This window comes from Podarcis raffonei, chromosome 16 (assembly GCF_027172205.1).
Source record: "Podarcis raffonei isolate rPodRaf1 chromosome 16, rPodRaf1.pri, whole genome shotgun sequence".
Taxonomy (NCBI): Eukaryota; Metazoa; Chordata; class Lepidosauria; order Squamata; family Lacertidae; genus Podarcis; species Podarcis raffonei.
Window position 1 is genome coordinate 7,558,328 of NC_070617.1, and position 13,538 is coordinate 7,571,865.

The following is a 13,538-nucleotide window of genomic DNA, read 5'->3' on the forward strand; positions in this document are numbered from 1 at the left end:
TGGAGACATAAATCCCTGTGCCTCAGGGCAAGGGGGGAATCAGTCTCTCTCTCTTACATGCATTGAATAATGCAAATGACGTGGATGATTTTGTTGAAATATGGCATCCTTTTATAGAATACTTTGCCAATACCCCTGAAGAATTGCCACTACTGAAATCATAGATTGGACTTTAGCAAACTTAACTAGATGGATCTATCCTGCAGTGGGGAGTGGGAGTCGAGTTGGGGTTCTTGTATCTTTTTCCTCTTTTCTGTAATTGTTATATATCAAAAATTTTAAAAATTTATTCTTTTTTTAAAAAAAGACAGGAAATGCAAAGGGGGCACGTTTCAGCCAGGCAAAAGAAGGGTGGAAATCGGGGCTGGTGATGAGATAGGGAGGGGCCACGTTTGGCCCCTAGCCCTGAGGTTCCCCACCCACACATGAGACACATTCCCAGGAGAAGAATCGGCTGCCTGCGCCTCTTAGCAGAAACGTTCCTACCTCTTCCTCTTCCCAGGTGTCAACATCGCCTACCTGAACGCCGGGATCGGGGGCCACAAAGCGTCGAGCCTGGCGGACCGGCAGCGGGAGTACCTTTTAGATATGATCCCGCCACGCTCTATATCGCAGTCCATCAGCGGGCAGAAATAACGCCAGCTGCGCCCCCCTCCCCACCCTTTCCCCACCCACCTGACCCCCCCTCATCCGTCGCATGCAGTGCCTGTACTGGTGCCTACCATATGTGGAGGAAAAGACAAAAAACGAAAAAAGACAAAAAAGAAGACGACAAAAAAAAAACCACAAAAAATGAGAAAAAAAAGACAAGAACATTTGAAAAAAAAAAACACTTCAGTGACCTGCCCTCTTCCGGAACCAACTCTCCCTCCCGCTCCTCTTCTCATCTCCGGATTTTGTTTGCGGGGAGAGGCCAGGTGCCCCCGTCCCTCCTCCCTCCCTCCTTCGCTCCGTTCCCGAGGTCAGAACGCGTCTGCTTGGATCCTGCACTATACACTATGTTAATGCTTTGTTTTACGCTCCCTTTTATTTTATTTTTTAATTTGTAATGATAACGCGTAGAATTTTTAAACTTGTTGTGTTCTTATTTTTATTTCCCTTTGGCTTAAAACGGACGGCTGAGAGAGAGAGAGAGCGCACCTTTTCTTTTTTGTTTCTTTTTTAAAAAAAGGAAATCTTTCTTGAGACTTTGAAAGGCTCCTCCTCCCGAAAGCTGATTGGGGCTGACTCAGGGCTTTTGGCAGGGTTGTTACAGAGGCACCCCAAGGTGGGGAGGTGTAGGCCACCCCCATGGGTGTGGCCGACCATCTAGAAGGCACAGCCCTGGAAGCCGACGGCGTCTCAGAGAGTCATCCCTGGTTTGGGTGGGTTTCTTTGTTTCCAAAGGAGTGGGCTAGAGGGGTATGAGCTGGCCGTTGGCAGAGCAGGGCACACTTCTCTGAAACGTCCGTGCCAGGGAACAGACACCGCCTACGCCCTTGGAGACGGGCCTCCGAAGACGAACTGTGCTGGGGGCTTTCAAACGCTCTTTGGCTCTCTTCGCCCCTCTGAGCTGTTGGCTTCCCCCAAGCCTGCTACCTTCTCCGGTCTCCATTACACCACCCCTTTCCCAGACCAAAGGCGCTCCAGGCGTCGCGTCGGTTCCCCAAAATGTTTCTCCGCGGAGCCATCTCTTCGCTCGTCTCTCCTGTGCCGCGAAGGCCGCCGTTGACGGGCCAGGAACATCTTGCAGCGTTGCGTCGGCGGAGGATACCAGGACGTGTAACCGGCCTTCTCTGCCCACCCTTCAGTTGCCGGTGGAGCTTCAGTGAGAGAGAGAGAGAGCGCCAAATGTTTCAAGGTCCGCCACTGCCTGCCGAGCCCTCAAGATCAGCCCCAGAGGCGTTTCCCTGACATCGGACCCTCGCGAGCGGAGAGCGAATTGCTCAGTCACACCCCAGGCGGCTGTAGGAGCTCTTTGAGCTGTACTCCACTCTGCTTTGTTTAAATTTTCTGCTTTTTCTGCTCTGCTCCTCCAGCCGTGTCTCCAGTCTGAAGCGATGGGGAGGGAAAGGGAGCGTCCCTCTCTCCCTCTCGGGGTTCCCCCTCCCCGCCAGTCTTTTTTCACTCGCGTCCCCCTTTCGGAAGCACTGAATCAAGGACCCCAAAGCCCCCTGAACTCGCGCACACAGGCATCCCAGCCGGCACTCCCCACCAGGTCTGTGGTATCCCCTCCCCACGCCTGTGCTTCCTCTCTTCTCCCCCCCCCCCAATCACTGAGCACTTAACAAAGAAACAGAGGTGGGGGGAACTGCCCGTGCGTTGGGAGGGGCCGCCAGATACTTTTCATAAGCTAGCAGCAGGTTAGCATTGCAGGTGTGTGTAGACCGGGATAGCTAACTCTGAGGTTCCCCCGCTCTGATGTTGCCAGGCCAATTGTCCCATCATCCCTGGGTTATGGTCCAAGCTCCCTGGGGCTGGTGGGAGTTGCTGTCTGCCTGCATCTTTAAGGGCCACGAGGTTAACTATCAATATATACATGTGTATATATACACACACGCAAGACACACAACCCAATAGTTTCCGTTTCCCTGGAAAGCTTTTTCTTTTTGCTCCAGGTTCCTTCCGACTGTCGCGATGCCGGAAGGAAGGTTTCCTTTGAAAGCAAAAACAAAACTTTGGCTGCATCTTAAGATATCTCCTCCACGTGCTACACCCTTCCTTGCCTCCTTGAGGACCCCGACCCCTCACCCACCCTCCCCAATTTGCTTAAATTGGATCTACGATCTTCCCTCACCCCAAAACAAGTGCCATTGTCCTCCCCGCACCCCTTCCCCCTTTAGAATCGGGCGTTGCCAGGTGTGAACCAGTTCCAGCCACCTAGTGTTATTGGGGAGGGGGCGGGTATCCTTTTGGTCTTGTGTTGTTGTTTTCTATTAAAAAATATTAATAAGGTGATGTAAGAAATGTGCAATAATTATTGCCTCTGCCTTTCAGGGCCCAGGCAGAGGCTTTGGTGGCAAGCATTGAATGGTAGCAAACCAGCCACTACTTTGGAGTTTTTGGGGTGGTAGGACAAGGATTAGCCACTCCCCCCTCCCCCCCCCGCCATCACCACACTGGGGTGGCATATATGGCTTTGGCAGTAGGGCAGAGGACTCCCCCCACCCCACCCCCTGGAAGAATCCTGCCTATTGAATCAGTGCTTCTCTCATTCTCTGGCTCCTGCCAGTCTTTTCCTACCCCAAAGGGTGACCCCCAACAAAGTTCTGCTCCAATGAGGCTCCTTGAAATGAATGAATGAACCTAAGTCATCTCCCATCCACCAGGGCTGTTCTAAAAACGAGTAATGACCCAAAGTTTGCTGTTGTAGATCATCCAGCCAGAATTTGTTCTCTTCCACACTCTTTCTGTTGGCACCACCTTTGCCCTGCCTGCAAAATGTCCCTATCCACAGGAGCTTTGAGTCTGCTCAGCAGACCAGCCACACTTGGAGTTTTTTCACCTTCCCCCAGAAGAGGGTTTTCCCAGTGGGATTAGCAGCCAGCCTCCTTGCAGAATAAATTCGCTCCTGGCTCAAACTTTCCAGGTTGGCAAAGATTTCCTTTTTTTGGGAAGCAGGTGTTTTGGGATGAGGTAGAGGCACTGATCTAGGAAGGATTTCTTCTTCACCTCTTTTTTTCCTCTCTCTTTAGCACAGAGAGGGGAAGAATGGCTCGGGGGGGGGGACATTTCTATAGGGGAGAGTGGGGAGACTGCCCTACCTTGTGCACTCAGGCAGGTAACTCCACTTTTGCTTCCCCCGGGAGCACCCCTCTTTAGCATAGAGCAGGATCGTGGCCCTTTGGCACTTCTGCCCAGTGGCTGGATCTACTCAGCCAATTTGGAGCCGGTTGGGGGGGGGGCTTGGCTCCCCACCCCCTCAATCCCCCTCTTTACAACAACGTCCCTTCCCAGGATGCAATATTTGCCTGCGGTGGACACACAGCTTCCCTCCTTTCCACACACCCCCCATAAATCCCTTACTTTAAAATTGGTTCCCATCTTCCTGCTTTCCTAAAGCAAACAAATGTCTTTCTCTCACATATACACACACAAACCCATTTCTCTCTTTGTTTTTCTGAGGGGGCGGGGGGGGGTGTAATGTAGAAAACCATCCTTTTTCATGGTACAGAATTAAGGGTTTCCTTTTCCATCTTATGGGTTTTTTTTCCTCTCTCTCTTTTCCAGATTAGTCATACGTGCTTTGTGGTTGATGCTGTTTTTATTTTTCTCCCGCGTTTCTTCCACGGGGGGTGGGGATGGGGGTGGGAGGAGAAGCGTAACTCGCCTCCCTCGGCCTCTGTTTCACTCCCCCCGCCCCACAACCTCGGTTTCCTCTCCTTCCCCCCATTTTTTTCGCTCCCTTTCTCCTCCCCCACCCCCACCCCGACGAGCTCTTCTTAGCTTAACAATACTTGCTGCCGAAACGTTATAACTAAAGACTTTTCTTCGTTGTATATAAGCTATTTCTTGACACATTTAAAAATAAAAAAAACGAAAACTGCAAAAAAAAAAAAGTTTGGGGGCGGGGGTACGGAAAAGCCGACAACAAAAAACAAACAAACCGGGGTGGGTAAATTGTACATTTGTGTAGAGAAAACAAAAATGACAAAAAGAGAAGACAGCTTAGCCATGAATATTGTGAAAGTTGTTTAACGTCCTTTTTGTAGTGTGACCTTCTTTGTGTACGGCGTTTAAAATGTGCAAAAGGCAGTTTCCTGCAGTTCGGGGGGAGGGAGGGAGGAGGCTGGGGCGGGGCGCTATGCAGCTCATGTCACCCGCCCCACACTTTACCCACCTGCACCCCCCCCCCAAAAAAGCTGAAACGGACTTGGTGGTAGCCATCATTTCCCCAAAAAGGTGCCTTTTCTTTCCCTTGTGTCAGAAGCAAGGAGTCCCACGAACTACCAGCATGCACACGGACTTTGAGCCTTGGTAGAGGCCACAGGCCCAGGGGCTCCCTCCCCATCCCTCTAAACCCCCCCCCCCAAACCCCAAGTTTTCACAAACGGGGGAATCAAATACTAGTATTAAACTATCAATGTATTTGCACTGTTTGTAACGAATGCTTTAGGCTTGAGACAGCATACACTTCTCTCGACTGTTCCTCATCCGGCGTCCAGAAACTCAGCTACCACCGACCCCAATTTCCAGGGGGAGACAGTACTTCTCCCTGCATCTCCCCTTTCAACCATTTGCTGATCCCTCTCAGCTTCATCACCTTTCATTCCTTCCGCCTCTCAGTGATCCGTTTTCTATCATCCCCGCCCCCCCAAAAAAACCCCACTCTTAAATATCAGTGACATTCTAGGGACTGTTTGATATTCTTTCCCCTGTGCCCCAAGAAAGTGCATCCAGGATTTGAGTTCCTGAAAATCTTTTTTTTTTTAATTATGTGGACCCTCATCTATCCCTCATGTTTCCAGCACACAGGCAACACTTGCGAAGGTTTCCACCATCCAGGCAGGCAGAGATTGTGCTCTGCTTAGCTAAGATGTTCATCCTTAAGTGTGAGTGTGCGTGCATGTACATACAGGAAGGGAGAATGTGACTCGTTCCACGTCAACCGGCCATTGCCAAACAAGTTCAAAGCCCATCGGCGCAGTGGGGAATATCGGGCTTAATGTCTATCGTACAAAACCTCCGTCAGCTTCAGCTTCCTGAGGTTCTTAACATGGGGATGGAAAGGTGTAATAGATTCTCTACGAAAGGCAAGCACTCCAGTATCTTTGAGATCCGTTGAGTGTGAAGAGAGCCGCTTAAAGGTCTTGTCCCATCTTAATGGGAGCCTGAAATCTTTGCATGCCAGTACGTTCTGAGTAGAGTCTCTCCTTAACTGTCAACCTCACCAATTTAATTGAGGGCCATCCTTACGAGCTGTCAGACCCTCTTATGGAGGGCTCTTCAAGAAATGGGCCTTGTCTCTTATCTACTTTGGAGAACGGCAGTTCCAGAAATGGACCAAAGTGTGCAGCTTTCGCATCTTGTGCAGCCCTTCCTGATGCCTTTTCTTCATTTGCCCTTAAGATTCCAGGGTGTCTGGTTCCCAACACTCCAGGGAAAGTTTGGCTCCGTTCCCCAATGCTATTTCATTTCCCTTTGGACCAAGTCGGGCGTTTGGGAGTAGCTTTCTGACTTCTTGGTCGGTGTGCTCACTTCTTGATTCTTTATTTTATAAAGCCAAACTTCTAGTCTTTTATGACATTACTAAACTCAAGAGGACTCCAGTATTTAAGGGCTGTAATTTTTGCAGCCTGCCATTACGGGTGCGTTCTTTGTGACCTTCTGTCATGCTCCCCAATATCACCTCTCTTGGAAATCTATATTCGAAGCCCCAGGGGTGGAGGCTTCGAGGAAAATCTGAGCAAAGCTGTTGTGAAACCAGCCTGTGTTCACCATTGATTTGAAGGATCGTGTGTGTGTGTGTGTGTGCTGAGGGACAGAATCACCTTTTTAAAATTTTGGTGTCACATGACAAGCCCCCAGATCTGACTTAATGATCCATCCCACATTTGATCTGCAGCATGCTGGATAACATTGACTGGACTTGATGGTAGCCAAAAAGCACTTTCTCACCTTCCCATACTTCCTGGAGTTTAGCCAACCTGGTGTGCAGGTTGCATGCAGTGCTATTCCCACTCAGAGTAGACCCATTGAAAGCAATGGTCGTGACCAACTTAGGCCGCTTTTCATTTCTGCGGGCCTGCTCTTGAGTATACCTTAGGTGCGCACAACCCTGCATCTTCACACCTCTGGTCCCAGACCTCTCTCCCTCAACCATTCAGCCGATGGCGTGGTCCCAATTCGCCCCTCTTCTGTCTCCTGGCCTGAATTCAGGAACCCGCACCCCCAGTTGAGCAAAGTATGCAAAGGCTTCTCCCGCGAAGAGGGTGGTCAACCAGATGAACATCAGATTGTCCCTTTGCTGCCTTAGGGGTAGTTGGCTACGTGGGGAAGGAACGTGTGGGAATCCTTTGTCCCTCCTGATATTGCTAAGCGACAGCTCCCACCCCTAGCCATTGATCGTGCTTGCTGGGGCCAATGGGAGTTGTAGTTCAGCAACATCGGGAGGGCCAAAGGATTCCCACTTATGGGGTGTGGACTCCTGGTGCCCTCCCTCACCTGAGCACTTCTTCCTTGGCCATCTCTTTTTCTGTAGCCTCTTGACCTGCAGCCATGCTCACCATTCCTCGCACCAGGCTGTTGACCATGAGTCAACCTTACTCTAGTTCTTGGGAACCAGCCACCACCTCTTAATACGGTCATAATTTTCCCCCTACTTAACCTCCACCTTCTCTTTCCCTCCACTCTCCCATTGTGGATCCTGTATCTCGTAGGGGTCCCGTCCCCCCGAGCACAACGAGATCTCCTGCAAGGATCACAGCAAATCCGGGGAGGTCAGTTGCAACCGTCCTACAGCCATATGTTACAGAGGCAGGGTTCAGCTTCACCCCACTATCTCTTCGGGTCAAGAGCAATGGTAAGTCCCCTTGCTGGGGCTGCCAGCTATCAGATCAAGGGCCTAACTTGCCAGAGAGGCCCTTCTTCCTCTCCTCCCCACACCCCAAAAACATCCCATTTTGCCACTCTCCCTCTTCAGCCTTCAGTTCCTCTAGCTCAGGTGGGAAGCTGCAGCCCTCCAGATGTTGGGAACCTGTGGCCTTCCAGATGTTGCTGCAATGCAGCTCCCACCATCCCTGGCCATTTGGCGCACGGGCTGAAGCTGATGGGAGCTGGAAGTCCGGCAACAGCCAGGGGGGCACAGATTTCCCCACCCCACAGCACGGGGGGCTCACGGCACCACGAGTCGTTCCATTGCAGGAGCAGGGTGTGTGTGTGTTAAAAAGACAAAAAATTCACGCGGCTTAGCACACACACACACACCAATTTGAAACCCGGGGCAGCGAGAGATAGCTGAGCACAGGAGGGATCAGAGAGAATTGCAGCTGCAAATTATCGGGGTGAAGGGGGGGGGACCTTGGTGGAAATCGGGCCTTTTGCACAATTTTAAGAGGGCTTTTAATTTTAATTTTCCGCATTGTGTTTTTGAAAATCCGGTTTAAAAGGAGAAGGAAGGAAGGAAGAAAAAAAAAGCTGTTTAAATATTGCCAATTGATTATGCAGTGACCTGATTAAAAATAATAATAATAAGCTAATTTTTGGAGAAAGGATTAAAAAAAAACTTTGTAATATTTATCACTTGCAAGCTATGTTTAATAAAGAAAGGAATGGTTTATACATTTTGATGTGACTGGCGCATTTTGGATTTGCTGTCAGGGAGATCCGGGGAGAGGTTTTTGGAGGCAGCACCGTAGAATTTTTTAAACAACACTTGTGTTTGCGTATGGGTCACTGATCAGCATCCTTGGGCCGGGGGCGAAATCTTCAGGGATGACTTGGCCATTTGCCCAGCTCCTTGGGCTACTCCCCCTAGTGGTGAGGAACAGCTAACACTGCCCTTCTAGCATTTGGGACTTTCTGGTTTAGAGAGAAGGTGAGTAAGAATCTGTGGCCTGCAGGACCTCTCTTACAAACTCACCTCCGCCAGTTGTTTGTGGATGGATTTGTGAGCGTAGGGTGTGTGCATGCAAATTCAGTGTGTGCACAGCTTTGACTCCGCCCATGGTTGGCTTTGGCCCCGCCCAACACTGGCACAAGCCCCACCCATCTTGGGGCTGAAAAGGCTCCCCCTGACTTAATCCGTATTCTCCCCTAAGGTCATGGAACCAAAGTTCCTTCCCAGTCTTGCAGCTGGAGAACTTTTTAACTGGACGGGGAAATGGGGACCTTCAAAAGAGGTGCTGAGGAGCCACTAAACTTAATGCCTCTTCCCCATAACTTCAGAATTGTGTAAAAAATAATAATATCACCCTTCAAATATTTTTTATAAATATTTGATATTATTTTATTTTATATTATTTTCATCTCAAGGCATTTTTTCGTCTGTGGAAGTTGCATTCCAAACTAGGTGAGTGAGCAGTGAATGCCAGCTTTTTCAGGAAACCCTCCAGAATTTGCTTGGGCTGATTCAGTTACGAAGGTAACTGATGGGCCGCCATTATTATTATTATTATTATTATTATTATTATTAGTTCCTATCTCGCCTTTCCTTCCAATGGAGCCCAGGCTGGGAAACATACAGTGCATAAGTGTTAAAAATGAAATGTTTAAACGCTGTCAAAACTTTTATCTGGGAGCAAACCACAGAGATGTTTTAACACTTGAAGTGTATGTTTTTAGGACCCAACTTACGGTTGTAAGTGGTTTTAATACTGTGTTTTAGGGCTGTAACCTGCCCAGGAACCTTATGAGGAATCGCAGGAAATAGATGATTAAAACAAACTTAGACTGTAGTCCTGTGCTATGTGTTTTATACATTTAAAGCAGTATCATACCACTTGAAATAGCCACAGCTTTCCCCAAAAGAATCCTGGGAACTGTAGTTTGCTGGTGGCTCTGAAAGGTGTTAGGAGGACACCCCACATTTATCTTAAAGGTAAAGGACCCCTGACCATTAAGTCCAGTCGTGACCGACTCTGGGGTTGTAGCGCTCATCTCACTTTACTGGCCGAGGGAGCCAGCATACAGCTTCTGGGCCATGTGGCCAGCATGACTAAGCTGCTTCTGGCAAACCAGAGCAGCGCACGGAAATGCCGTTTACCTTCCTGCCAGAGCGGTACCTACTTGCACTTTGACGTGCTTTCAAACTGCTAGGTTGGCAGGAGCAGGGACCGAGCAATGGGAGCTCACCCCGTCGCGGGGATTCGAACTGCCAACCTTCTGATCTGCAAGTCCTAGGCTCTGTGGTTTAACCCACAGCGCCACCCGCGTCCGCATTTATCTTACAGAGCCACAATTCCCAGAGTGATTTAACAATCCATCCAAGGGAACAGTGGGAATTGTAGCTGTGCTAGGAAAATAGGGTGTCTCCTGTAACAACTGTCAGTACCCTAACAAACTACAGTTCCCAGGAGCCATGACACATTATAGTGCTATGGTGCTTTAAATGTATAGTGCAGATGGACTCCAAGTCTCCTCAGAATATCCATTGCATGTCATGCCAAAAAACTACTAAGAAAAAGCTAGACTCATTATTTTTAAATTTCATTCTGTGTGTCGGTTCAGATTCATTGCCCAATGTCAATCTCTGCTAATGGGTGAAAATTTCCATTTCTCCTGCCCCCTCTCACAAAAACAAAACAGTAGAACCAAGGGTTGTTTTGCACACTGTTTTTTTTTTTAATTTTCAACACAAGACAAGAAAGATTTCCAGACATCAACCCTGCATCCTTGAGGTTTTGAAACCTTCAGTGGCTACCTCTCTTAGAGCCGAGCTGTAAAATTGGGGCCAGTGCAGAAGGTGCGATACAAATGAATTACTCTTGGGTAGGAATAGGAGAAATCTCTCCTGGCAGTTCATTGGCCTTGTTTGTTTTAAATCACAAAACCAAGTGGACAAGTTCGCATAATGGTGTAACTTGAAATAAATAAAAAAATCATGGAAAAAAATCATTTTCAAATTCAGAATGGAGTTTTTTTTATTTTAAAAAAACCTTCATTAAGGTGAGTTTTTAAAATGATGCTGTACAGTACAACATGGTATTTTCAGTTTTTCCTCCTTAAAAATATTCAGCAGCACCAAAAAAGGGGGAATTTAGAATTAAGAGAAATTTTGCAGGCCAATTTAAAGTGAGGAGAATGTTCTGCCAATTCCAACTTTTCCATTTACACATTAAATTCCCCCATGGTGATGGAAGGGAGTTCAACATTGGGTATCATCCTCCCAGTTGCTCGGATGCCTTCTGATGCCAGTTAAAGCTGTCTCCGCACCCTCTCGCCTTTTAAACCCCAATCTTGTTGACACCTAGTTAATTCTTTGAATCGGCTGAGAAGCCCCCTGGAATTTCAAAACCACAAGTTGCCTTTCCATTTGTAACCACCAAGCATTGAACAGTGATGGAGAAGATTTGGGGAGTCCCTCCTGCATCTCTCCACCACACACACCCCAAACAAACATTTCTGATGGTCCCACTTCTCTGTTCCTCTCCATCACTTTTGGGCCGTACTCTCTCTCTCGCATAGGACCTTAGCTTTTCCGTGGCCAGGGGGTCTCCCTTCTCCAATAATAAATCTTCCAGGAGGACCCCGGGCCGTGGCTTCTTAAAGCTTGTTTACTTCGTTTCACAAAACACAATGTTTTTTTCGTAACAAATTTTAGGTTCAAAAGCATTTTCTTGTCTCATTGGTAACTAGCCATTTCCCCCCCTTTACAAAGATGGGCGTAGTCACAGTGGTTCGTCGGAAACAGAGGCCAGGCTTCAAAACTAGAGAGTGCTGTTGCCAACCCAACAAATCTCACGGATATGTCTTTGGGGTGTGTTAAACTTTTCAAGACAAGGGATGTTTTTTAGGCTGTGAAAAGCTCCTGGCTGGGTGTGTTCCTTCAGTTCAAAATATCCACCGCGATGAATGCGTATGGGTTGCTTTTAAAATGGGTTCGTGTTCTGGGAGCTGTTGAATTTTGGGTCCGAAGTGTCTGTGCTGGATGGTGACCTAACGTCATAGACTACACTTCCTCAACCTGGTGCCCTCCAGATTTTCTGGACCACAGCCAAGCACGGTCTGTCATCAAAGTTGGTGGGACTTGGAGTTACCCAACAAGGCAGAAGAAGAGCGTGACAAGGATGTTAATTTTTAATATGTCATAGCACTGGGAATTTGGTTTAAGTTAAGCAAGGTCAACTAGTCACCTATGGTGAGCCAGAATCTCAGCCAGGCGTGGAACCTTTAAAACAGGACAAAACCTGACTCTTTTTTTTAAAAAAAAGTGATAAATGGGTAACATTTTATATGTAAACAGGTAAGACTTTGCAATCCAAAGTGGCTACCACTTTTTTCGTAAATGACATTTAAAAAAAAAAAATGGCAACATTTATTTGCCAGCCTGAAGTAGAACAGAGTGGGGGGAAGGTGGGATGGTTAGTTGTTGGAGAAATAATGTTCTATCTGGAGGGGGGCTCTAGAAACGGGTTGTCCTTTCAAGAGAGGCCTGTCTTCATTCCAACCCTCCAGATTTTCATAAGAGAAAGGACCTATTTTTAGTAGATGTTCAGATATATTAGGGCTGCCGTTTTTCAGCTGGTGAATCGGTTAAACAAGCTTGAGAAAGAGGAGGAGGCCTCTTCTGAGATTGTGTGGTAAGAGGACCAAGAAAGGATGCCTCATCTGAAAGCATGCCAGGAGTGGGATACCTTCATCTGTGAACTGAAAGGTTGGAATACCTCTTCCGAGATGACATTGAAAAGCGGATTCCTTCCTGTGTGAGCAAGAAGGACGGATGCGAGAAGAGGGATTCCTTCCTGTGTGGGGAAGATTAAGGGCAGGTGCCTCTTACTGGACAGTGCATGCTGTTATGATACATGTATCACCTTAGAAAAACAAAACAGGTTTGGGGAGGGCGTTAGGGTTAGATTTAATTGGTCGATTCATGTGTTCGTGGTCTTTAATCATGTGATACCCCTGATAACGGATTATGGCCGGTATCCACAGAATTCTGAAACGAGTTCCCCCATGAGCCAAAGGAGGTTTTTGACTTGGCTTATAACAAACAGGTTTTGAAAAAGGGTGTTTTGTCCTCTGACACCAAGCAGAGTATGCTGACTTGCTTACAGAATGGAATTCGTCAGTTCCACAGAGCCCAACATGTCCCAGATCTGGGTCTAATTTGTTTGCATGAAGCTCTGTGGGCCGATATTTACTGGAGGGTTCCTTATATCTGATTTTGCCACCACTGCGCATTTCTTAGGGGAGCACTTTTAGATCCCAGGGCACCGGAGAAAAGAAAGAAGGGTTTTTGTAAAGAAACTTTTGATGTGAACAGGTTGTTTTTTATAAGCTAAAGGTAGTGCTTCTTGAAAAGCTCGTTTAGTTGCAAGCAAGTATTGTATATTTCTTGCTGCAAGACCTTTGGGGCACAAGATTTCCCATGATAAAATGGGGAGAAGATCAGGCAAGATCCATTCCTGAAGAAGTTTTTCTATGTCTGTGTCTATATGGAAAAATATATACAGTATTTTGTGAAAATACACTCGGAACTCAGCATACCTTGTGACATTATGTCACATGGAGATATTTTAAACCTCTTTGATTCGGAATATAAATTTCATTGGCTGTGTAATTCCTGCAAAACAGATTTGTGCACATCTGTGTTGTGGGCAATTTGAAGGATGTTTTTCAAAAAGATAAAATAGTTATTTCAGGTGTTTGCATTCGCTGTTTGAGCCTGGCATTGTGCATTTACTGGCATAACTGAACAGATTTGTTGGCAGACAGCTCACTAGTCCTCAAGGTTATCAGCAAATCCAGATTAGCTGATCGCTTGCTCAGAAATAAGTTCCGCTGATCAGTTCTTGTTGGTTTTTTAAAGAGTCCCACAGTTGGCCTTGTTCCTAACATGTGTGGATTTCATAATGCACATTCTCAGAGTTAAGCTTCCTGTACATTTCTGTTCGATGAAG

At 47.4% G+C, this 13,538-nt stretch overlaps 1 protein-coding gene across 4 annotated transcripts in view; it reads left to right on the top strand.

Moving 5' to 3' along the window:
• The window catches only part of GATAD2B (GATA zinc finger domain containing 2B), a 71,644-nt gene extending 63,380 nt beyond the window's left edge, over positions 1-8,264 (top strand). For all 4 annotated transcript variants that reach the window (XM_053368695.1, XM_053368694.1, XM_053368698.1 and 1 more), the window contains one exon: positions 503-8,264. In XM_053368695.1, the coding sequence (XP_053224670.1) occupies positions 503-636 (134 nt within the window). In that variant the 3' untranslated portion in view covers positions 637-8,264. The remainder of the gene's footprint in view (positions 1-502) is intronic.
• Positions 8,265-13,538: the final 5,274 nt, after the last annotated feature.